The 25434-nt window shown below is 35.3% G+C and overlaps 2 protein-coding genes across 3 annotated transcripts; both read left to right on the forward strand.

Annotated features, from left to right (window-relative positions):
- Positions 1–1341: 1341 nt before the first annotated feature.
- Positions 1342–5689, forward strand: LOC146897802 (FLUCTUATING-LIGHT-ACCLIMATION protein 1, chloroplastic-like). 2 transcript variants are annotated; one of them, XM_085738841.1, is made up of 7 exons: positions 1342–2103; positions 2408–2488; positions 3135–3237; positions 3386–3441; positions 4563–4727; positions 5286–5399; positions 5486–5689. In XM_085738841.1, the coding sequence occupies exons 1-7, from the start codon at positions 1342–1344 to the stop codon at positions 5576–5578; spliced, it is 1374 nt and encodes a 457-aa protein (XP_085594967.1). In that variant the 3' UTR covers positions 5579–5689. The 2 variants fall into 2 exon arrangements, with proteins under 2 accessions (XP_085594967.1, XP_085594968.1); XM_085738842.1 differs by lacking the exon at positions 2408–2488.
- Positions 5690–9112: 3423 nt separating this feature from the next.
- On the forward strand, positions 9113–25317 carry LOC146897803 (GDSL esterase/lipase 1-like). Its single transcript, XM_085736468.1, has 7 exons — positions 9113–9305; positions 9533–9654; positions 14988–15200; positions 15726–15994; positions 21428–21632; positions 24563–24836; positions 25097–25317. The coding sequence occupies exons 1-7, from the start codon at positions 9113–9115 to the stop codon at positions 25315–25317; spliced, it is 1497 nt and encodes a 498-aa protein (XP_085592594.1).
- Positions 25318–25434: the final 117 nt, after the last annotated feature.

The raw sequence follows: 25434 nt of genomic DNA on the forward strand, positions 1-25434 counted from the left end.
GTTCGGTTTCTCGTTTTCTTTCTGATCGTGATGAGGGTAGTGTTCTTACTAATACTGCTGCTGTAAAAACCACCGTACTCAAGCTTCAGGTAATTTACTTATTATAACTGACTTAGATGAAATAGAGAATGATACTTCACTTTAGTGAAAATACTATCCATCATATATTGGTACTGTATTCAATTCTACCATAAAAGTAATATATAACTATGAAAAGGTAATTAATGTTATTGAAAATGGAATAGAGGAGGGAGTAGTACACTAGTATTTTCTTTATTTATATTTGCCATGCTTCATGTTTTTCTGTTGGTATCATTGCTTTTGCGTTTTCAAGTTTAACAAGTACGCTTTTTCATGTTCTATTTTGTTTTTACGCAAGCGAAATCAAGGCGTTTCATTAATTAAAATTTGGTTATGATATATATATATATATATATATATATATATATATATATATATATATATATGGGTTATGATAGAAGACACCTTTTTTGAAGGTGTCTTTTATCAAAGTTATAACTAAAAAGTGAAAATCACACCTTGAGGTGTGACTTGATAAAAGACACCACCAAAGGATGGCTTGTAACATAACCCTATATATATATATATATATATATATATATATATATATATATATATATATAAGAGAAATAATAGAATTGATGTTTGTTAAACCTAATGAAGGAAAAAGGTTAGATGTAAAGAAGGTTTGAGATTTCCGTTTGTGCTCAAAATATGTGAATATGTGATTAACAAAAATTCCTTAGTTTATGGTTAACATTTGCATTAAAATATGCTGCTAAAAGATAACATAATAACTAATCGATGCCTTTTTTCTCAAAAAGAAAAACTAATTGAATGATATAGTGCTAAAAGATTACTAGTAACTAATTGAAGCTTCTTTTCCTTTCCTTTTCCTAAAAAAACAACCAATTGGAACCTTTTAATCAGAAAATAAGATCATGTAAACTTTGTTGAAAGTATTATATGTAGTTTGTTGAGATATTTCTGCTATATAAAATATTAAAAATTCAATAAAAATTTAAATAAACTTAATAAAAAATTAATAAAATATTAAGTGGATAAAATCAAAAGTTTGCTGAGATATTTATGCGAAATAAAATAACAAAATACCTTACTTTATAGATTATTGCTCTCCGCCCTGCACTTTTAGCTCGCACCCTGCAGTCATTCCGAAAATACCCCTGCGCTAGTTGCAGGGTGCGAGCAAAAAGTGCAGGGCGGAGAGCAAAATTCTACTTTATATACATACATACTATTGATTAAATTCCATTCCACCGTAAACTCTAAACCCTCCATCAATTATATCATCATCAAACCATGACTATGTCCACAAGTTTGTTACTAGAACCCTGTACCTTCCATTTGAAATGGAAGAAGCAATTCTGTTTTCCTCGCACTCACACCTTCACAACTTCAATATCAATACCCAACAACACCATCAAATTCAAATGTCACTTAAAGCAAAATCACAAAACCCCCTCCTCCTCAATAACTTCCAATTCAAAACCAAAATCCCTGTTAGAATCTCTCGCAACCACAGTATGGAACACATTTCGGAAACCCACGGTAGCCGCGATGATATTATTAATAGGAATTTTATTGACGTACAATCCAAACACGTCCTTAGCAGCACCATCTGGAGGTAGAATGGGAGGAAGAGCATTCTCTAAGTCTTCGTCTTCATCTTCATCGCTGAGTCCAGAGTTTTCTTCATCTTCGTCTTCATCGTCCAGGAGTTATTCGGTTCCATCGCCGAGTCCAGACTTTTCTTACTCTGCTTCCTATTATGAGCCTTCGTCTTCGTCTTCATGGTCCAGGAGGAGTTATTCCAGAGTTTCATCGCCACCGAGTCCAGAGTTTTCTTACTCTGCTGAGCCTTCTCCGTTTAGGGTTGAGCCTGCCGTTGATGCTGAAGTTGATTCTGATTTCAATTTCTTCATTAGCATCTTAGCGGGTTTCTCTCCTTTATATTTTCTTTTAGTATTCTTGCCTTTAATTTATCGCTTTCTTTCTGATCGTGATGATGGTAGTGTTCTTACTAATACTGCTGCTGGAAAAACCACCGTACTCAAGCTTCAGGTAATTTACTTAGAGAATGATACTTCACTTTAGTGAAAATAGTATCCATCATATATATTGGTAGTGTATTCAATTCTACAATAAAAGTAATGCAAATAGTGTTAATCAGATGATATAACTATGAAAAGGTAATTAATTAATGTTATTGAAAATGGAAAAGAGGAGGGAGTAGTACACTAGTATTTTCTTTATTTCTTGCTTCTTATATTTGCCATGCTTCATGTTTTTCTGTTGGTATCATTGCTTTTGCATTTTCAAGTTTAACAAGTACGCTTTTTCATGTTCTATTTTGTTTTTACGCAAGCAAAATCAAGCCATTTCTGATCGTGATGAGGGACGTAGTGTTCTTACTGCTGCTGGAATAACCACTGTACTCAAGCTTCAGGTAATTTAGTTATTACGAGAGAATGATACTTTTAGTGAAAAATAGTATCCATCATATATTGGCTATGAAAAAGTAATTAATGTGATTGAAAATGGAAAAGAGTCAGTCATTTTGGGACAAATTATTTTTACAAATGAATCAGTTATTTTAGAATGGAGGCCATGCTTCATGTTTTTGTGTTGGTATCATTGCTTTTGCGTTTTCAAGTTTGACAAGTACGCTTTTTCATGTTCTATTTTGTTTTTACGCAAGCAAAATCAAGGCATTTCATTAATTAAAATTTGGGTTATACAGACGGAAACATAATAAAAAAAATAGTGTGAGGAGGGCACTACTATTTGTTGGTTGCCTGAAAAAAACAACCCTATAGGTGTTATGGCATATACCATTAGCTAGGCTATGTTTACTTTTCAGTCAATATGGCTTAAATTTTGAACTAAAGGCTAATGCCCTAGGATTCTCTTTCTTAAGTGCTATATTATTATTACGTGACTTCTGCTTTTAGTGGGATTTACGTTAGTTGGTCCTGCTTTAGGGTTCAGTGAAGATTTAGGCTCCAGTTTCTTTCTCACCTCAGTTGGCTGCTTCGTCACATTTTGAATCTTTGGTGAATTTCAAATTTTCAATGTTAGTGTTGTTCTTATAGGTTGGTTTGTTGGGGACGGGTCGCTCACTTCAAAGGGATCTCAATAGGATTGCAGAAGTTGCAGATACATCATCTCCAGAAGGTTTGAATTACATATTGACAGGTGAATGAATCTCCTCCTAAACATGTGATTTTTGGTCACTTGTCTTTAGTTGTTTCTTTTTTCCTAACCAACCACATGATAATACTTTAAGGTTAACTGAAAATGATTACGAGCTACTTTCTGAATCTAATTTGACCTTCTGTTGCAGAGACCTCATTAGCTTTGCTTCGGCATCCGGATTACTGTATCTCGGGGTACTCTTCTGTAAGTGACTTTTATGCTTTGTTTGTGTAACACCCACGTCGTGGCTTTCGATATCCCGCTAGGTGGATACGAAAGGTTCCCGACCTAAGGGGAACGGTTTAAGCCGCAAGGGACCCCCACGACAATAGTAGGAACCGAAACACATCGGAATAAGAGGGATCCGGAGGCCGTGTAGGTATGGGACTACATGGTTGAAGGAAGGCTTATAAGAATTGTTAGGTACTACCCATATCAACAAGATGCATCTTCTTTTCGGGAGCTCAATCCATAGGAACTCCACAGTTAAGCGTGCTTGGCTTGGAGTAGTACTAGGATGGGTGACCTACCGGGAAGTTTCCCGGTAAGTATGTGAGTGAGGACAAAGCATGCTGAAAAGACTCGTGTTGATTTGTGGGGTTAGTCGGCAATCCAGTAAGCAGTCTGGGATGTTACACTTGGTATCAGAGCAGACCTCTCCCAGTACGGTGTGGTTCGGGGACGAACCAGGCGGAAGCTGGTGGGCATGTAACACCCACGTCGTGGCTTTCGATATCCCGCTAGGTGGATACGAAAGGTTCCCGACCTAAGGGGAACGGTTTAAGCCGCAAGGGACCCCCACGACAATAGTAGGAACCGAAACACATCGGAATGAGAGTGATCCGGAGGCCGTGTAGGTATGGGACTACATGGTTGAAGGAAGGCTTATAAGAATTGTTAGGTACTACCCATATCAACAAGATGCATCTTCTTTTCGGGAGCTCAATCCATAGGAACTCCACAGTTAAGCGTGCTTGGCTTGGAGTAGTACTAGGATGGGTGACCTACCGGGAAGTTTCCCGGTAAGCATGTGAGTGAGGACAAAGCATGCTGAAAAGACTCGTGTTGGTTTGTGGGGTTAGTCGGCAATCCAGTAAGCAGTCTGGGATGTTACAGTTTGTACCATTGCAATTGTATTCCTGGAATAGACGACGTCTTGCTGTTTATAAAGTTAACTGTATCTAATTTCTATACAACATTGTTTATTTATTAGAGTTCATCATTAGGGAATTTTATACTTACTTTATATTTTTGCATAGAAATAAAGAAACTGAGTTTATAGAAATTGGAAAGTTGAAAGCACATATTTTCCGACATTTTTGTAGGTGGACATAAAGCGGGGTAGAGAAGAAGGGGAGAAACGTTTTAACCAACTTTCAATTGAAGAGCGAGGAAAATTTGATGAAGAGACGCTGGTCAACGTTGACAACATAAAGAGGCAAAGCACGAGAAGCCAGAGATCTAATGGGTTCAGTAATGAATACATAGTGGTATCATAACTATCTTAGTGTCTGTTTTCAACATGTTGTATTCCTTTATGCACTATAGACTTAAAAAAATAACTTTGGGATTAGCATAACACAAAAAAATCAGATATTAGTACAAGTTAACCTGTTCTAGGCATGAAACTAGACATACAGTTAATCATTTTAGGCACCTCTTACCGGTTCAATATCCAGGTTTATATCCCTATTGACATCAATATCTAAAACTGAATGTTTTTCTATCCAAAAGAAAAATAATCTTCTAAATTCAATAGGCATGTAACTGAACTAAAAATATATGACCCTTTTTTTTCGAATTTTTATTTTGGCTGCAGAAATTTTGAATTTAAGCCCTGCAAATCTATTCGCTGAAAATTAAATAGAGCATAGAATCGAGTATCGACACATGATTTGGTTTAACTATTAAGTTGTAGCTATTTTGACTTAAATATGTAATACAAGTGTTCTTTATTTTCAATTTCTTTGTCCCTAATCACTTGAAAAAGTGAAGTTCCATGAGGATGGTTCTCCTATCTTCTAAACTTTTTTGTTCTTATATATCAGATAACAATCTTGGCCGCTGCTGAAGGAGAACATAAACTTCCTAGCATCAATGGAAGTGGAAAATTGAAGGAAGCTTTACAAAAACTTGGATCCATTCCTTCGAGCAAATTATTAGTAAGATCAGCAATAGTTCCAAGTCATTTTCAGATGTTGTTAGTACTTTTTTTTTTTTTACACGATTTTTCTATAATTACTTGCAGGCAGTTGAGGTGTTATGGACCCCACAAGATGAAAATGATACTCTCTTGGAACGGGAGTTACTTGAAGATTACCCACTTTTGCAGCCTTTGTAAATTGTAATGGCATATGCTTGTTTTTATGTCATCTTAAGTTAGTTCAACCACAAATTTTTTCTTCAATCAGTTTACTTTTCCGCTATCGGTTATAGTCTAACCTATCAGTCATTCATTATAGACTAATTTATCAATTATTTGTTTTTTTACTGCCAAATAGAACCGATGTGTGCCTTTGAAGTGAACTAAATGTAAATATAGTCTTTAACTTTAATCATGAAGGTTTCCCTCACGCTTGAAACGCCATAAGAGAACAATGGTAAAAGTGTTCCAATTAAATTGGTGACGACAAGACCCGCCATAGCCACCATAGAAGAGCATGACCTCACATAGTCAACACAACCACCGTCATCTTAGCCACCTCGGATATTCCTGTTGCCCTAAAATAACTCTCAGTGCAGAGGATTTGCCAATAGGCATCTTCGTTTCCGTCGAAAAGTGAAAGCTCCATAATTGACCTTATTTAGTGGGGATGAGATCAAGAATGAAATCAGTAAATAATACGACCCAATTTGAATAGGGATTGTAAGATCCGTAATTTTGAAAAGAAATAAATATTAATAATATAATAATATGTTTCCATATTTATTTTAATTGTTGTTTAAGTAAAAATAAATAATACCTTCGACGATGAATTTTTTATCGCTACTCGAATATTTTGTGGTTTTGTCGCGATAGCGACTCGTGATAAAATTTTGGGAAAATTTATCGAGAATTTAATTTTCAGTCTCTTCAACAAACAGAAATTTGACCGCGCATAATTTTTAAAATAAACTCCGTTTTGTACAAAATTTTTTGTATAGACTCATAAAATTATTTATGATAGATTAATGTAGTGAAAATAATTTTCTAGTCGTGATAGTTGTATATAAGACAAAATAAATGTGTTGTTGTTTTCTTGATATGTATATTGTTGTTTTATCTTGATGTGTAAAAATAAGAATACAACGTCCCCTTGAGAATACTATCTCATTGGTAAAGACATTGTGATATGTAGAAGCCGAAGTTCGAGTCTCAGATCACCTATTTATTTATCTAAGTTTATTGAGAATACTTGATGTGTTTGATCAGCTTAAAAGTTTAATTGAGGGACTGGGACATGATTGTCTCGTGTTTTGATTATAAAAAAAAATTCATATTATTGAAAAAATATAAAAACAAGGAGGAAAGACAAGGAAAAAAAAAACAAATTTTGGTTTCTCAATAAACTTTGGACTACCTTTTCTCAAGATTTTTATTTTGTGTAGTAATAAAATACATCCAGACTAAGTATTTCAATTTTACAAATTCACGAATACATTAATGAAATTTTATTCAAATTGATCTCTACAAATACATTTATGAAATTTTGTTTAAATTGACGTCTATATTAACTATTATCATGTGAAGAAAAAGAGGATGACATAATAAAAGGAACTTAGCTTGGATCACAAGTTACCTAGTTTGCATTTCATTTGTAATTTCATTTTACATTTGACTCTCATTTAGTTAGTTCAGGTAGTTACTGTGAGCTGGCGTGTAGCTAGTTTTTTTTTTTTTTTTTTACAAAAATAAACGATATTCATTCATTCAAATTAATAGAGTACATCGATACAATACAAATCTAAATTTGCTAAAAACAAAAAGAATGAAGTTGTGAACAAACTCACAACATCCATGTTAATAGCATAAAACAGCAAAGTACCTATGCCTACAAATATGACTATCCGAAATACTCATGTCTCCGGACCTGCAACGTTGACGACGCCAAAGTCATTGTTATTGATCGGATCTGCACTTGTTCAAAGCTAATCTTTCAACCTGAATCAAATAAACACCGCACTAAAACGGTAAATCAAAAAGACACCGCACAAAGACGAGAAATCAAAACAAACAGAGTCGTTCAGAGACGACGAAATCACAAAAACAAAAGAAAGAAAACAGAGAATATGTGAAATCACTTATTCAATTAGGATAGAAGGAAAAACAATTCAGAGGAGTGGTTTTTGGGTCAAAATTGACCCTAAATCACCCATCTGAAAAGAAGAAGAAAAAAGGGATGACAGGTAGGGTTTGAGAAGGAGAGAAGAGAGAGAGGAAGAAAGGGGGAATTTTTTAAGCGGCCAGTTGTATATAAGCATGTACCATTGCAAGCTAATGAATGATAATTGATTTTTCTGGAAATAAATAACCGTTTTTCTCTTCCCATGGCGGGATTTTACTCTGATGGTATCAGAGCAGGTTCAAACCTACTCTACTTCCGCTATACATCAATTATTTTCAAGTCTAATCAATTTTGTTGAATGCATATTTTTTGAATGGAATTACTTGACTATAATATTATTTTATTATTCCATTAGCTGTTCAAAAATACTAGATAAGAGTTTGATTTTTTTTTTTTACAAAAGTAAACGATATTCATTCATTCAAATTGATAGAGTACATCGATACAATACAAATCCAAATTCGCTAAAAACAAAAAGGATGAATCTGCGAACAAACTCACAACATCCATGTTAATAGCATAAAACGGCAAAGTATCTATGCCTACAAGTATGACTAATATGACTATATTCAAGTCTCCGGAAAACTCATGTCTCCGGATCTGCAACGTTGACGACGCCAAAGTCATTGTCATTGATCGGATCTCCACCTGCTCAAAGCTAATCTTTCAACCTGAATCAAAATACACCGCACAAAGACGGAAAATCAAAGCAAATAGAGTCGTTCAGAGACGACAAAATCACAGAAAAACGAAAGAAAACAGAAAGAAAATATGTGAAATCACTTATTCAAATAGGATAGAAGGAAAAGCAACTCGGAGGGGTGATTTTTGGGTCAAAATTGACCCTAAACCACCCCTCCGACAAGAAGAAGAAAAGAGTGACGGCTAGGGTTTGAGAAGGAGAGGAGAGAGAGGAAGAAAGGACGCTGGTTTATAGATAAGAGTTTGATTTTGTAATTTTAAAGGACGAAGTTCGACAAACATTAAAGTCATTGTTATTAATAAAAAAATTAGTTGACAAAGTAAGTAAATTTCCAACGAATTCCTCACAAATTTCCGTCGCAAAAAGCGAATTTTCTAGTAGTGATTATTGTCATCGTTATATAAACAAATTTTTTTTCTTTTTTTTGAAGGGAAACAAATTATTCCTAGTTAGGGCAGTAATTTTCATTATATTAGTTTTTTTTTTGTGGTGGCCGGGGTTTGAATCCTGGATCTTGCATATATTTATGCGATGTTCATACCAACCGAGCTATGCTCACGAGGACTTTCATTATATTAGTTGACAAAGTAAGTAAATTTCCAACGAAATTTAAAAACAATCACAACGGAATTTCCAATATAAATTTTAATTATTCTTAGTTAGACTTTTTACACAATTCGTAGATCATTTGCTTGGATAATTACATCATATGACTATATATATTGATAGAATCTGAAGAGTATTCATCACCAAAAATAAGAATCCGAAGAGTATTAGGAGAAATTAACTTAGATGGCAAGCAAAAAATTCAATTTTTGTTTCCTAATTTTTCTTCCTAAGTTATGGAATGCTAATTTCAACACAGTGCATTGGTAACATATGTCTGCCAAAAGAACATGTTGCATTATTTGTATTTCGAGATTCATTCTTTGATGTTGGAAACAATAATTACATCAATACAACTACTGATTATCAGGTTAATTACTCACCATATGGTGAAACCTTCTTCAAATATCCAACTGGTAGAGTTTCTGATGGACGTAGGTAATTGTTTCAACTCATTTTTATACTAAGTTATCAAAACAGCACTGACTTAATTGATTTTATTTAAATTTTTATTATAAAAATATCTTATATGTAAGCACTTATATGATACTTCATAAATTTCTCTCAAATTTTTTTTTTTTATAAAAACATTCAAAAAGTTGAAACGGTTAATGATTGTGTTGGTTTTTATGTTTTTTGTTTTTCTTCTAATTTGTTACAGCTGAGTATGCTAAGTTGCCGTTAACTCAACCTTACCTATTTCCTGGTTCTCAAGAATATATTAATGGAATCAATTTTGCATCAGCAGCAGCTGGGGCTTTAGTAGAAACCAATCAAGGACGGGTCAATTTAATGTTGTTAATTTAATGGTCTTGTTAACGAGTGTTTCCGGGACACTTTTTAAACATTCCTAATTGTTGAATTAAGTCAGTGCTGTAATTAAGGGTCTATAACTAAGGATTCATTTAGCTCAGCCAAGGAGTCATTTAGCATATTAATTCTCCTTTAAATCACTTATGTAATTATTCCTTTCAGTTATAGAATCTCAAGAGATAGGGAGATATTGTAGCTTAATTACAGGGTCCAATATATGTATAAATAGACCCTCTATTATCAATAAAATACATACCAATATATTCATAAAACCTGTTACTTTTACATGGTATCAAAGCTATCTCTGATTACCTCTTCTTTACCCTAGGAATCAGAGATTGATCCTTCCTAATGTCCAACCAAAAAAACAGTGATGATGCACCTGTAAAGGAGAACACATCATCTATCATTCATTTGCAAGAGTTCTCTTCGTTACTTACCCCTGAACGTCTTGATGATACCAACTACGTCGAATGGTCTCTAAATGCAGAGAACAAAATCAGAGGGAGAAAAAAAAGGGGCTTCATCTCTGGAAAAAAGGATGCTCCAGAAGACAAAGAATCTGAAGAATATGAAACATGGCAAGATGATAACTGCATGATCAAATCTTGGCTTTTGGACGCCAGGACCAAAGATGTCAGATCTTTGTTCATTCGTCTTCCCACTGCCAAGGAAATATGGGAAACGACCAAGAAAACATACTCTGTAAGTCAAGATGCATCTAAGGCATATCAATTATATTGTGAAATATCTTCTGTTAGTCAGAATGGAGGATCTGTTATTGCCTATTTTGGTAAACTACAGAAGCTCTGGCAAGAACTTGATGCTATTGAGAATTGTACGTTGGAGTGCCCGAAAGATGTCGAGTCATACACGACGAAGGTGAATTCTCATAGAGTGTATGTTTTCCTTGCTGGACTGGATTCTCATCTTGATGGAGTTCGTGGACGAATCCATTCCACTATTCCTCTTCCATCCAAACTACCTATACAAATGTATGTGCAGAGGCTAATCGCCAAGGAACTATGCTACATGGAGCATCAAATGAAGGAGTTGCTATGATTGCAAAAAAAAAAAAAAATTCAACTCAAAAAAGGGGAATTCGCAAGTGCACCTACTGAAATGGCGATAATCACTTAGCAGAGAATTGCTTTAAGCTCCACGGATATCCTGAATGGCACCCGAAAGGTAGAACTGGACCAAAGATAGAAAGCTCAAAGAACAATTTTGTTCCTACGAGTACTGCAGCTCCCGCCATTGCTACTGGTTTAGTTGCCCAATCAGGTACCTCTAACTCTTCCTATAGTTTTTCTGTTTTCACTAAGAATAGAGATTGGATAATTGACACAGGTGCTACTGATCATATGACTTGTGACCATGCAAAATTCACAAATTTGTCAACTAATAATTCTAAGCCTGCTATTATCAATGCAAATGGTATTTCATCCCCAGTCACAGGAATGGGTAGTGTTCATATATCCCCTTCCTTGACCATTTCTAATGTCCTATTTGTTCCTTCACTAAATTGTAATCTTCTTTCTGTCAGTCAACACACCAAGTCTCATGAATGTGTTATTACTTTCTTTCCAACACATTGTGTGTTACAGAATATCCATACCAAGAAGAAGATTGGAAATGGTAAAAGGAGTGGTGGTTTATATTATTTGGAATTGGAAGACAACTTTCATGAGAAAAAAGGAGAAGTCAAGGCTCACCTAATGAATGGCAACTTGAAAAAGGAAAATGAAGAAGTAATTTGGTTGTGGCATAGACGTCTAGGACATCCTTCATTTGGTTACCTTAAAAGATTATTCCCATCATTGTTTCTTCATTGTAATTCCTCAAATTTTCATTGTGAAACATGTGTACTGGCCAAGAGTCATCGTGTATCATTTCCTTTGAATAATACAAAAGTTAATACATCTTTCTCACTTATACATACTGATGTTTGGGGCCCTGCCCCTATGCCTACTCAGAATGGAATGAGATGGTTTGTTGCCTTTGTTGATGATTGCACAAGGATGACCTGGTTGTATTTATTGAAACATAAGAGTGATGTAGTTAAAGTATTCAAATGTTTTCAAAAAATGGTTGAAGTACAATTTCAGACTTGCATAAAAGTTGTTAGATCTGATAATGGAGGGGAATATTTTCAACAAGAATTAAAATATTTTATGAACTCTTTGGGCATTATCCATCAAACATCATGTCCGTATACCCCTCAGCAAAATGGAGTTGCTGAGCGAAAAAATAGACATCTATTCTATGTTACCAGATCATTGCTAATTGATGGAAATGTTCCCACCTATCTTTAGGGTGAAGCTTTGAGATTTGCTTTCTATTTAATTAACCGAGTTCCCTCAAGCATTTTGAATTTCAAGAGACCATTGAATGCCCTTGCTGACCACTGCACCTTACCTCCAACTGCTCACTTGGAACCACACATTTTTGGATGTGTTATCTATGTCCATTTACACTCACACCAGCGTACAAGACTTGAACCACGAGCTATGAAATGTGTGTTTGTAGGGTATAATATGACACAAAAGGGATATCGAGCCTATCATCCAACATCTAAACGACTTTATGTTTCTTTGGATGTTACATTTCATGAACATGAACTTTTTTAGTCTATCAATACTATTGGTTCTTCATTTCAGAGGGGTGATGAGAATGATGAATTGTAGAACCATAATACTCAGGATATAATGTCCCTCCATTTGGAAATAAAATCCAATGCTAATGCAACTCAAGAAATGGAAGTTGAACCAAATACACCTTCTGTTGGTCCTCAAAATACACCTTCTGTTGGTCCTCAAAACACTGAAAGTACAAGACATCCCACACCAATACCACCGATCCAATCCACTTTAGAACAATCACTTGAGGTATCATCAAATATTGATTGATGAAAATCAAAGTGCATCCAGTGATATACCTGAATTGAGTCAATATCGTCTCCCACCCCGATCAAATCGTGGACAACCCAAAATCTGTTATGAACCTGATCTAAAATCTAATACCAAATACCCTATAGGAAATTATGTGTCATCTCACAAGTTATCCAGATCATATAGTGCTTTTGTGTCACAATTATCTGTTGTCTCTATTCCTAATGATTTACAGGAAGCTCTAGCAGATCCAAAATGGACGCAAGCTATGGAAGAAGAAATGGCAGCATTAAAGAAGAATAGTATGTGGGAACTTGTTCCATTACCTAAACACAAAAAAACAGTAGTATCCAGGTGGGTATTCACTATCAAGCACAAAGTGCATGGAACTATTGAGAGATACAAAGCCCGGTTAGTTTCAAAGGGCTACACTCAATCTTATGGGATAAATTATCAAGACACATTTGCACCAGTTGCAAAACTAAACACTGTGAGAGTACTATTGTCGCTTGCTGCAAATCTGAATTGGCCTCTCCTCCAATTTGATGTTAAAAATGCATTTTTGCACGGAGAATTGTCTGAAGAAGTTTATATGGACCCTCCTCCGGGTATATCTGAATACTCAACTACTTCTATGGTGTGCAAGCTGAAAAAGGCTCTTTACGGGTTGAAACAATCTCCGAGAGCGTGGTTTGGTAGATTTACCAAATCCATGAAGAATTTTGGCTACAAGCAAAGTAATTCAGCTCACACACTTTTTATAAGACAGAGTCAAGGTAAAATTACTGCCTTGATTATTTATGTTGATGACATGATTGTAACGGGAAATGATTATGATAGCATTTCTAGCTTACAAAAATATTTGGCTTCTGAATTTGAGATGAAAAAGCTTGGAGACTTAAAATATTTTCTTGGAATCGAAGTGGCTCCATCAAAACATGGAATCTTCTTATCCCAAAGAAAATACATCCTTGATTTGTTGTCTGAGACAGGAATGCTTGGGTGCAAACCAGTAAACACTCCCATCGAACAAAATCACAAGTATTTTCTATGTTCAAGTGCAGCCAGTACCGACAAAGGGAGATATCAACGACTTGTTGGAAAGTTAATTTACTTATCTCATACTAGACCCGACATAGCATATGCAGTGAATGTGGTGAGTCAATTCATGCACGACCCACGAAAGCCTCATATGGATGCTGTAGAGAGAATTTTGAGGTACTTGAAGTTTACTCCTGGTAAGGGAATATTGTTTTCAAAACATGGTCATCTTAGAGTAGATGGATATACTGATGCTGATTGGGCTGGTTCAGCAGATGATAGAAGGTCCACTTCTGGATATTTTACTTTTGTGGGAGGAAACCTTGTAACTTGGAGAAGTAAAAAACAACATGTAGTAGCAAGGTCTAGTGCAGAGGCAGAATTTAGAGGCATGGCACTTGGAGTTTGTGAACTGTTGTGGCTTAAAACTTTGCTTGAAGATCTTGGATTCGGACCAAAAGAAGAAATGAAACTGCATTGTGACAATACCTCAACAATTGAAATTGCTCATAACCCTGTGCAACATGACAGAACAAAACATGTTGAAATTGACAGACATTTTATTAAGGAAAAACTTGAAGCTGGGATTGTTGCCTTTCCATTTGTGAAGTCTGAACACCAACTAGCAGACATTCTTACCAAAGGAGTATCTATGAGTGCTTTGGAGGACTCTTTGATCAAGTTGGGAATGCATGATATCCATGCACCAACTTGAGAGGGGGTGTTGAATTAAGTCAGTGCTGTAATTAAGGGTCTGTAACTAAGGAGTCATTTAGCTCAGCCAAGGAGTCATTTAGCATATTAATTCTCCTTTAAATCACTTATGTAATTATTCCTTTCGGTTATAGAATCTCAAGAGATAGGGAGATATTGTAAATTAAATACAGGGTCCAATATATGTATAAATAGACCCTCTATTATCAATAAAATACATACCAATATATTCATAAAACCTGCTACTTTTACACTAATGAAGAAATTATGTTTTAAAAAAATTAAGGAATTCAATTTCTAAAGCAATAAATGTACAAAATTTTATAAAATCTTATCAATTTGGATATTCAAAGAGTACTTCGGAGACACTTATTAACATTTCTCTTAATTCAATAATGTCGTGCATGTTAATTTTTAGCTTAATTGTGGTTTACTTGTTCAAAAAACCGCTCTTTAAATAATCCATTTTTTTGTTCACTCATCAAAAAATTTAAATAAAAAATTATGATGTGGCATTTTTTTTTTGAAAAATATATATATATTATAAATTCAACTGGATGATTCCACATCAGTAGGTTTTATGCCACGTCAATAAAAAATTTCGTACATCGTCATTTTTATATCAAAAAATCTAAGTAAGTGTTTATATATTTCCAGGTGATAGATCTAAAGACACAATTGAATTATTTCAAGAATGTCAAGAAAGTATTGAGACAAAAACTAGGAGATGAAGAAACCACAACTATGTTGGCCAAAGCTGTTTACTTGATTAACATAGGAAACAATGATTATTTTGTAGAAAATTCCAGCTTATACACTCATGAAAAATATGTATCCATGGTAGTTGGTAATCTCACAGATGTGATCAAAGTATGTAAGAGTTACCTTACTTGTGTATTTTTTATGTGGAAGTTCATTTCGTTATAATAAAAGCATGTTTAGATTGATTTATTTAAACTTCTTTTATCGGTATCAAAATTTGTAAGATTGTTTGAGAGAGCTTACGAAAACAACTCATGACATACATGTTTATATCATGTTTTTGTGCTCGTACACGGATGCACTGGTTGTATTCATGAGGAGTGTTTTTTCTGTTAGGATTACTTAGGGTTGATCTATCTAGTCTGTAATGTATTGTGTTATTCCCATTTGGGTTGTATACCGCCACGCTATGCATCTCTTGTTTTTTATTTAATATATTTTTGTTTCTTGCCTAAAAAAATGTTTATAGCATGTTTTCAACTTATTTTTATAAGCTCGCAATAATAACTTATAAAAACAACTTATAACATATATGAAATTAATTAAGCCGTTTATTCAAACATGTCATAGATGATAGATCTTCTACTATTCTAATTGTTTATATATCTGATCCATTCCAATATTTAATTTCAGGTAATACACGAGATGGGAGGGAGGAAATTTGGGATTCTTAATCAACTATCTCTTGGTTGTTTCCCAGCCATCAAGGCATTTGTAAATGGATCTAAACCAGGTTCTTGCATTGAAGAGTTTTCAGCACTTGCTGAAGTGCACAACACAAAATTATCTATGGAACTTAAGAATTTAACAAAACAGCTCAAAGGATTTAAATATTCATATTTTGATTTCTATCATCTATCTTTTGATGTCATAAGGAACCCTTCCAAATTTGGTAGGTTATGGTATATTTTATTCTTAGCATTATTTATTTTTAAAATTGAGTAAAGTTACACACCGTTCAATAACTTTTTGTCAAATATAAAAATTTTGAGTTTAATTTGTATGTACCGATAGTGTAAAATTTTTTACGGTGGCAATATATCACAACCAATTAAATGAATTTTTTGAAGGAATTAAATGAATGACTTTAAAAATAGTTATGAAAAAAGTTCAACATTTGAATGAACTAACAATTATAATTGTCTGATAATGTAAAACACATTTACACTGACAATCTATATGGATTAATTTTATTTTATTTTTGTAATTTTATGTTAGTGTATTCCGTATTTTATTTTACCAAACCCTCGACGTCCTGTGTCTTAAGCCATCAAATTGGTTATATCCTAATGACATATCAAATGATTTTATAGACATAAGTACATAACCTTTTTTTTTGTTGAGGGATAAGTATGTACATAACTTATATGATAGTTTTTCAATTCAATGGCGAGTTTTATTTTTAATCCAAAACTCTTTTTACTTTTATTGAACAATGTAATTGTAACACCCATACTAGACGTATCTAGAAAGTCTAGCACGTGCGTTAAGTTCAGTATTGGATACATTAAAATATACAACAATAAAATTCCAGATGAATATTATATACAACTAAACGCGTTCGTACATTATCAATACATCATATCTTATCTAATTTAAAACATGTACATCATTGAGATCCATATTCTTCATGCTTCTTGTACGAACGAGCTCTTGCTGAAAATCCATCCGGCTACTATCTTGACATCCAACCTGTTTATCTGAAACAAATAAGGATTGGGATGAGACATAATGTCTCAGTGAGTTCCCCTAAATCCTAGGCTATAGGTAACCTCAGGGGAAACCTACGGTCACCACGTGTCTACATTACAACCTGACGGTTGATTATACGTGTGTGGTCATGTTTCCTAGACGGTAGTGCGTGCTAGACCCGTCATAGGCTTATCTCACTTGTTATAGGCTTCACTTCCTATACGTGTCATGGCGGTCGAGGGGGAAATCTAGAACCGCATTGCCAAGAATACGCTATACGTATCAATGCCTAAACATAACATAATCATGGCACGATTCTAAACCGGACGATTAGGGGAAACCTAAGATCGTCATTGGTATCATGTTCATTACTTGTTCTATTCCATGCCTTGTACTTGTCTTATAGCACCTAGTGCTCTAGTTCTTAAACATAAACGTGCATGGACTCATTCTTACATGTCATAACATAATCATAATCATAAGAAACATAATTGTATTCGTATCATGCATAAACGTATCTAAGTTCATTCATTAGGTTAGCGTTGAACAAACCATCATTATCTTGGTTCATTTTACGGAAAGTCCCGGGTGGAGTAACCCCGAGTACAATCCCATACATGACCGATGTACGTACATCGGACTCCCTCGGTGTCGTGCGAGTCCCTTGCGGCTTGAACCGTTCCCCTTAGGTCGAGAACCTCTTGTATCCCCCTGGCGTGGATAACAAGAGACACGAGCACCTACGTCTTGTTAATTTCAGTGACATGCGGGTCCCTTACGGCTTGAACCGTTCCCCTTAGATCGAGAACCTCTTGTATCCCCCTGATGTGGATAGCAAGAGACATGCCACCTACTTAATAAGTCACAGTCTTGTCGTATGTATACATAAACATATTCATACTTGCTTGCTTAATACCTCGGACCCTTGAGTCGATCCGATTAGCGGTAATCTTATACTTGTTCATGCTTGTAAATTCTTAATCATGGTGGAGTGATTAACTAATCAAACCATGACTTAACATGCTTGCTAAACACTCTTAAACATATGCGAAGAGTTTACACTTCGCATCTTGTCATTCTAAGAATTCATGTTAACTAGCTAGTTCTCGACAACTATGTCGAGGCTCTAGTTTTCCCTTGCTTAATGGATAATTTGCTACCCGTTTCATGACATGATTTCTCTCGTATGTCATGCCTTACTAACATGCTTAATACTTGCTTCACATCATAAGAATCATGCTTTCTTTGATCATCATTTAGGACCTTGGTTTGAGTGGTTTGAGGGGTTTACTTTCGTAAAAAGACACCACGGAGAAAACCGCATCGCGAATCCCCATGCCTGCCTGAAGCAAGCAAAACATTGAGGTTTCTCACTGTCTTGCTCGCCTAGGCGAGTGATTCTGCTGGGGAGGCGAGTGGTAACTCGCCGTGGCGAGTTGGGGGCGAGCAGGACCCCCCTTTCGGAGTTCTAGCTCGCCGTAGCGAGTTAGGACAGTCCAGAACACTTAAAAATGGTATTTTTGACCCAAAAACCTCAAACCAAGTGTCTCTATGTGTTTTGGAACATATTTGATCATTGGAAACTTATAAAACATTCATTTGGCAAGTATAAACATGTTTTGCATGCATGGCAAGAAAAGGGGCAACTATCACAATACATAATCCTAGACTTTACATAGTTTTCATAATAAACTAATATGGCATAAACATGATCCCAAAGGGTAGGAAAACTAGCTATGGAACTCACCTAACAAGTTTCTTGAGACATTCCAAGCTTCCAAGCCCAAACATCAAAACCCTAACTTGATTCTATTGAAATCTTAGCCCAAGCCATCAAACTTGTCATCCTTTTTCCTTGCAAACCAAGACTCCTTGTTATGCTCAAAGCCATGCTCCAACATCACCCTCAATCACACATAACCAAACCTTAACCTCAAGAGAACTCCTTGTGAGAGAGAGAGTATTGGAATCATCCATTCCATACTCATGCTACATCCTTGATCTTGTTAAATCCATAACATATACTAGTCCAAGCCTCAAACATAGACCTCACTCAACACCAATCAAACCCTAGGTTTCCAATCACTTCTTCAAGAGAAGAAATAGAAGAAATCAAACATAAATCATACCTCCTTAATCTTAAATGATCATAAAGGAACAAGTTTAGAAGCTTACCATGAGAGGATGAAGTTCCATGGAAGATTGGTGAAGAGGAAAAGAGAGAGTGGCGTGAGAGATGAGATGAAAGGGAGGATTCAAACAAACTCTAGCTTGCATACTTCTCTATAATCTTGAAGAAACATAAGTTAAAGCCTTGCCTTGAGGGAAGACGATTTGCAAAGGTTTGATGGAGGAAAAGAGAGGAAGAGGGCGATGGGTTAGAGAGAAGGGAGAGCAAAACTTTCTCTCAACCCTAGAGAGAGAAACACAAGGGGGAAATGAGATATTTTGTGCCCAACACAAATAAATATCCTTTAAACGTGCAATTACCATTATGCCCTTGCCATAAACGTGTTTTAAACATCGCTGATACTTTATCCACATTGTGCTGACATGTCATAAAATATTTCCAATAACTTACTTTCCATGATTTAGTTCCTCTGGCACGATCACGGGTAATATACCGATGCTGACAGGCGGGATATTACAGTAATAATATTCAAATTTCACATAGTTATAGTTTCTTTATATTTATCTAGTTCTAAAATTTGTGGCTTAATTTGATGATGAAAAGGTTTGAAAGAAGCAGGAGTGGCATGTTGTGGTGCCCTTACAGTTGTTTGTAAGATAAAATAAATGCATTGTTGTTTTCTCGATGTGTAAAAATAAGAATACAATATACGTTATGATAACTCATTTGATAGAGATATTACTATATGTAGTTGTCGGAGTTTGAACCTTAAATTTCCGACTTAAAAATAAAAAGAATAATGTAATGTAGTGTGTCATTTTCTTGTTTGTTGACCAAGCCATGATATAATTCCCTCTTTAGGCCTCCTTTGCATTATTTTTCTTCGTTAGACTAGACATAATATTATCATTACATTATATTATCATTATCTAGTAATATGATGGGATTGTTAATATTATATCAGAAATGTATATATGTTTGAAAGAGGTAATTAGAAATAGGTTTAACTTTGACGCATTCTAAGGCTACTCCTGCATAAATGAAACGCTTAGACCCCGTTTGGTGCGCAGGATAAAGAGACAGGATATGATTAGAATATCCTATCCTGACTCAATCCGTTGTTCATGTTCTGTCTCCTCCCCATTCATCCACATCCACCCCTTGCTCCATAACTCTTCAACGCCATCTATATGATCTGTCACAGATTTGACCCCAATTCCACCATACAATCACTTTTTCCTGCACCTGCATAATTGTTTGTTTGTTGTGAATTGGTAACAAATTATCAGATCTATAATACGGTAGAAAGAGATCTGTAACATGGTAGAGATAAATAGATAATCATCTCCTCTACGTCATCGTTTCCTCCATAACCATCTCTATTATCATGTTCTCTCTACCAATTCACCATTTTTCATCCATCTTTTAATCATCTATTTTGCTACTGGTGTATGAAATTTTTACAAGATGGAATGGAGTTACACAAAGGGGTTAATTTAAGGCTAAAATGCACTTTTGGCCCCCTAAGTTTGGCCCGGTAGCGATTTTGGCCCCCTATTAAAAAAAATGACTTTCCAGCCCCCCAACTTCACCCCCTTATGCAAGTCATAGGCCCCCTCTGATTTTGACCGAGTCAAAATCCAGATGGCCAATCAATGGATGCCACGTGGATAAATTTTTAATTAAAATTTAAAAAAAGCCACATGTGTATTTTAAAAATTAAAAAATTAAAAAAAGGAAAGGGAAAGGAAAGGAGCACGTGATTCTTAATTCTTCCCCATCTTCTTCTCATATTCATCATCACCACTGTTCATCATCTTCCCATATTCAAACACAGCAACAACTATCAACATCAAACCATCATCTTCAAAGAACCCACTGCTTTTTCTTTCTCTTTCTCAAACCACTCAATCTCACTCCAACTTCAACTCTCAAACCTCTTCTCATACTTATATGTATCCTACTAATGGATGAAGAAAGAAAGAAAATCCTAACGAGGGATTTTTGTTTCAATTTTTCATCAATCAATCCACCTTTTTTTATCTTCCACCCACCATTTCTTCAACCTGTATTGTTTCAATTTCCTGGTCCATTTAGATCTGATTTCCACCATGTACAGAGTCAAACCTACGACCCTCAACATCCACATCCACGACGGTTACCTTAAAGCAATCATCAGCGGTCACCGTTGATTACAAAAATCTCTGTCGATGTGAAATTGGAAGCAATAAGGGTATTTCGAAATCCAATTAAGGCTTTACCTTGAAGAACTAGGGTATTGAATTTCTTCGTAAGAGTTTGGATTGAGATTTGGTTGTTAGGGTAATGGAGGAAACATAGCGCATAATAAATGCTCTTTGTGGTGGCGCAATATTGTCAACATTGGAGGTGGCACAAAGTGGCATGGGGTTAATCGCAATCTGTTTTCATTAAGAGATGGGATCAGGTGATAACACCATGTTCTGGCCAGATAAATGGTTTTGCTCTTCGATTTTAGAAGACATTTTTTCAGGATTGTTTTGTCTTGCGGGTATTGGAGTTGGAGGCTGTGCTGGGGGCGTGAACTGAACAATAACGAAGGTGAAGCTGTTCAAGCAATGCTGTATGTATTAACAGGAGTATCACTGGCAGAAAATATAGCAGATTCATGGGTTTGGGCTATGGATCCACTGTGCAGAAAATATGGACGCAAATATGCTCAAAGTTATGAAAGTGAGGTAGTTGTCTTGTGTTTCTGGAAATTTTAGTTGAAGGATGATGAATATGTTTTTGAAGGGGATGAATGGGATAGTGAAGTGATGAATTATGTTGTTGAAGGGGATGAATGTCACGTGCCATTCCTTGCCCTTTCTTTTTTTTAATTTTTTTATTTTTAAAATACACATGTGGCTTTTTTTAAAATTTTAATTAAAAAATTATCCACGTGGCGTCCAATGATTGGTCATCTGGATTTTGACCAGGTCAAAATCAGAAGGGGCCTATGAGTTGCAGAAGGGGATGAAGTTGAGGGGCTGGAAAGTCATTTTTTTTAATAGGGGGCCAAAATCGCTACCAGGCCAAACTTAGGGGGCCAAAAGTGCATTTTAGCCTTAATTTAATTCAACAAATCACAACACAATTTTGGATTAAGAAGGGCAGGTTGTAATTGAAGAATGAAGAATACGGTGCCCCTCAAAAAAAGGAAGAAGACGATACAATTTTTTATTTTATTTTATAAATTTGTATAATTAATAATAGCTTAATTATATTTAATTAAAAAATGTTAAAATATATAATTAATTATAAGGGTAATTTTGTCATTTAATTGTGATATATATGATATCATGTTTGTTATCATTGTACAACAAACATGTGATAGGATAAATGTTTATCATGTTTATATTTTTTCCTATCCTTATCCAGATTCATATCATATCATATCATATCTCTATCAAATCATGTGCACCAAACGAACTCGAGTTTCAACCCAACAGGATAAGTAGTAGAACGTGTTTAATATATGCATAAGTTAAATCAAAGGGACTGAGACATGGCACAATTTTGGTTTCTTGGTGAACAAGGAGAGTCTGAAATATCCCAACGAGATTAGCCTACCTGAGACCCCATCCTATGCCCCTATTCAATATATATTATTAAAAAAAGAGAAAAAAATATATATATAAGAGGGGGACTAAACTAAAACCCTCGAAGTAAGGGAAAAAAAATGGAAAGAAAAACAAAGCAAGGAAAACTGCACAAGTAAAAATGATAATTAGACAATCCAAAACGATTTTTTCATAAAGTCCGCCAACAAAAGTCGAGGAAGAGTGTTGAACCAAACCGTATCAGAAAGAGTGTGACCAACACTCTTCCAAAACCAATTACGAGCATTGAAGAAAGGAATCATAGGCTCCACATAACTTAGGAGTAATGCAAAAATCTTGAAAAGCAATTCAGGATTCAGAATTATGAAATTTTGTTCGAATTGATTTCTATATTTACTTTTATTATTAGAGATTATGACGTGATAATGTTATATAGAGATGTCACATTGCATGTTGATTTGGAAAAAAATTACTATTTTTTTTTTGGTGGTGAAAAAAAAATCAATGAAACATTAAGGTTACTTTTTCAATTTTACTCTTATCTATTTATTACTCTCTCTTATTTTATTTTTTTAATTTATCTTTCACATTCTATGAATGAAGATTAATTTTGTAAAATAACTCTTAATTTCTCTTTTGCATTCAAAATTAATCGCATTTCTTAACTTATGTGGAAAGTACAAAATGAGTTATAATTTGGAATGAATGGAGTAATAGAGAAACTATTTTGACTTACATTTTATATTTTAAGGATGTATTTGTCATTCAAAAAATAACATAAGAAATGAAATACTACTTTTCTTTGTTTAAGTAGTCTAGTGACGAAAAATTTATTCTCTAAGATGAATAAATGGGGAATCCATAACTTAAACCTAAGTCATTACATATTAAGGTGTTCTTGCCATTTGAACTCGAGGATAAAATCTAATGAAAAATGCTAGGAACACTCTTTCAACACTCATTTTCATATTGGGTGAAACCCACGTAGGTCTCACAACTTTATGTAGGATTCGTTTCGAATGTGTGGTGCCCACTAAGGGTGGGTATGGTTTGGTTCGGGATGAAAATTGAACTGAACCAAATTGTTTGTTAAATTCAAAATAACAGAACTGAACCAAACTGTTTGCATTTTAAACTGAACTGAATTGTTATTATTGATACTGTTGAAAATAATATAAAAAACTAAACGAAATTGAATTTTAGAAGTTTTTAAAACCGAACCGAACTATTACAACTAAATTGATAAATCGTGAACTGAACCGAACTTTTTAAGTTCAATTCCTTAATTGTTAGTAATGGTTCGTGTTTTTTTTTTGGCTTGGTTTAGTTCAATTCAGCAATTTGGTATTTTTGATTTTTTTGCCCACCCTTGGTACCCACATGAATTTCACCTAATAAGGGAATGAGTGTTAGGGATAGCGTTAGAAAGAGAGTGTTCATAGCACTCCTGAAATATAATATATTAATTAAATAAGGGAAATGCTAGGGCACGTGTTAATATACTAAACATAAAATTTTTGGTCCTCATGAGCTTAGCTCAATTGATAGGGACAATGCATAATATATGCAAGATCCGGGTTCAAACCCCGGCCATCACAAAAAAAAAAAAAAAACATAGAAATTTTGTATTTGAAATTGTGCTAATTAATTTCTCAACAAGTTAAATAATTCATGTGAATTAATTCTTCTCAATAAATACTTGCTATTTTTTCTTTTAAAAAAAAATACTTGCTATTTTTAGAATCCTTAACATGTGCCCTAAGAGCACAAGTTAGCAAGACCCATTAAATAATTACAAAGGCTTAAATTAATGTTTTTTTTAAGGAATTTTAATTGATTTGACTGAAGCAAAGAATATAAATAGTAGTAATATAAAAACAAATGAGCGCTCTGGAGATTAGGAGAGGGAGTGATCGCGGCGGCTCCAGGCCTGGCTAGGAGTATCTTTCGCCGGAAGTGAGGAACACTGGGGGGAATAGGGTCCAGGCAGGGTGCCACCAAATGGGGGGGGGGGGGATATGGGAGATTAGTGTGAGGTGATGCCCAGACATCAGAAAGCGTAGGAACAGGGTGATCGAGGACGGGACAGACGACTTGGGAATCAGCAGCAAGGAGGAAGGACTAATCAGAGGTATGGCAAGGCTAGGGTTTCGGTGGATGCGCATGTGCAACAACAGGATTATCGAACGATTTCAGTTGTGGTTCGCGACCAGCAGCGGGTAAATCGTCCTCAATCGCAGGATACCCTAGCTGGAAAACGGACTGTTGTTGGGGATGATGAAGTTCGCGAACAGGTTTTGGATGAAGGCGGTATTGTGTCTGTGGAGTATGGAACAAGTAAGTTGTTACTTTCTATTTTACAAACTTTCTAAAACGTACCAATTACTGGTTTTTACGCAAGGGTTTTGAGGTGTGCGGGATTTTGGATGATGTTTATGTGGCTCTGAGGTGTAATGCGAGGGTTCAAGCTTATGGTTTTGTGCGGTTTCTCAAGGTTAGATATGTTGAGAAGATTGTTCAAGCCTTAAATAATGTGTGGTTCGGTGACTTCCGTATTTGGGCGAAGGTAGCACAATTCAAGAGGAATGAAACATAAGAGGTGTGGAAGAGTGGTGGTGTGGTATCAAAGGGGAGTGGTAAGGCGCAGGTGGAGGGAGGAGGAAGAGGGAGTGGGAAACCGGTGGAGGGAAAGATTGGGAAAGACGAGGGAGTTGTGAGAGTGGGGGAGGTGGTGGTTCGGCTGAATGGGAAGGAGGGTTCCGAGGTGAGGAAGGTAGGATCGAAGGGAGGGGAGAATGCCATTGTTAGTGGTGCATAGACGCAAGAACCAGACAAATGCAAGCTGATACGTAAATATAGACCCGTTGAGGCTGACATTACATGGGCACGCAGTGGTGTTTTCGCAATGGTTCGCGATGGGGAGTTTATTCCATTA

This window comes from Medicago sativa, chromosome 8 (genome assembly GCF_051527215.1).
Source record: "Medicago sativa cultivar Bolivia chromosome 8, Bolivia_mono, whole genome shotgun sequence".
NCBI lineage: Eukaryota > Viridiplantae > Streptophyta > Magnoliopsida > Fabales > Fabaceae > Medicago > Medicago sativa.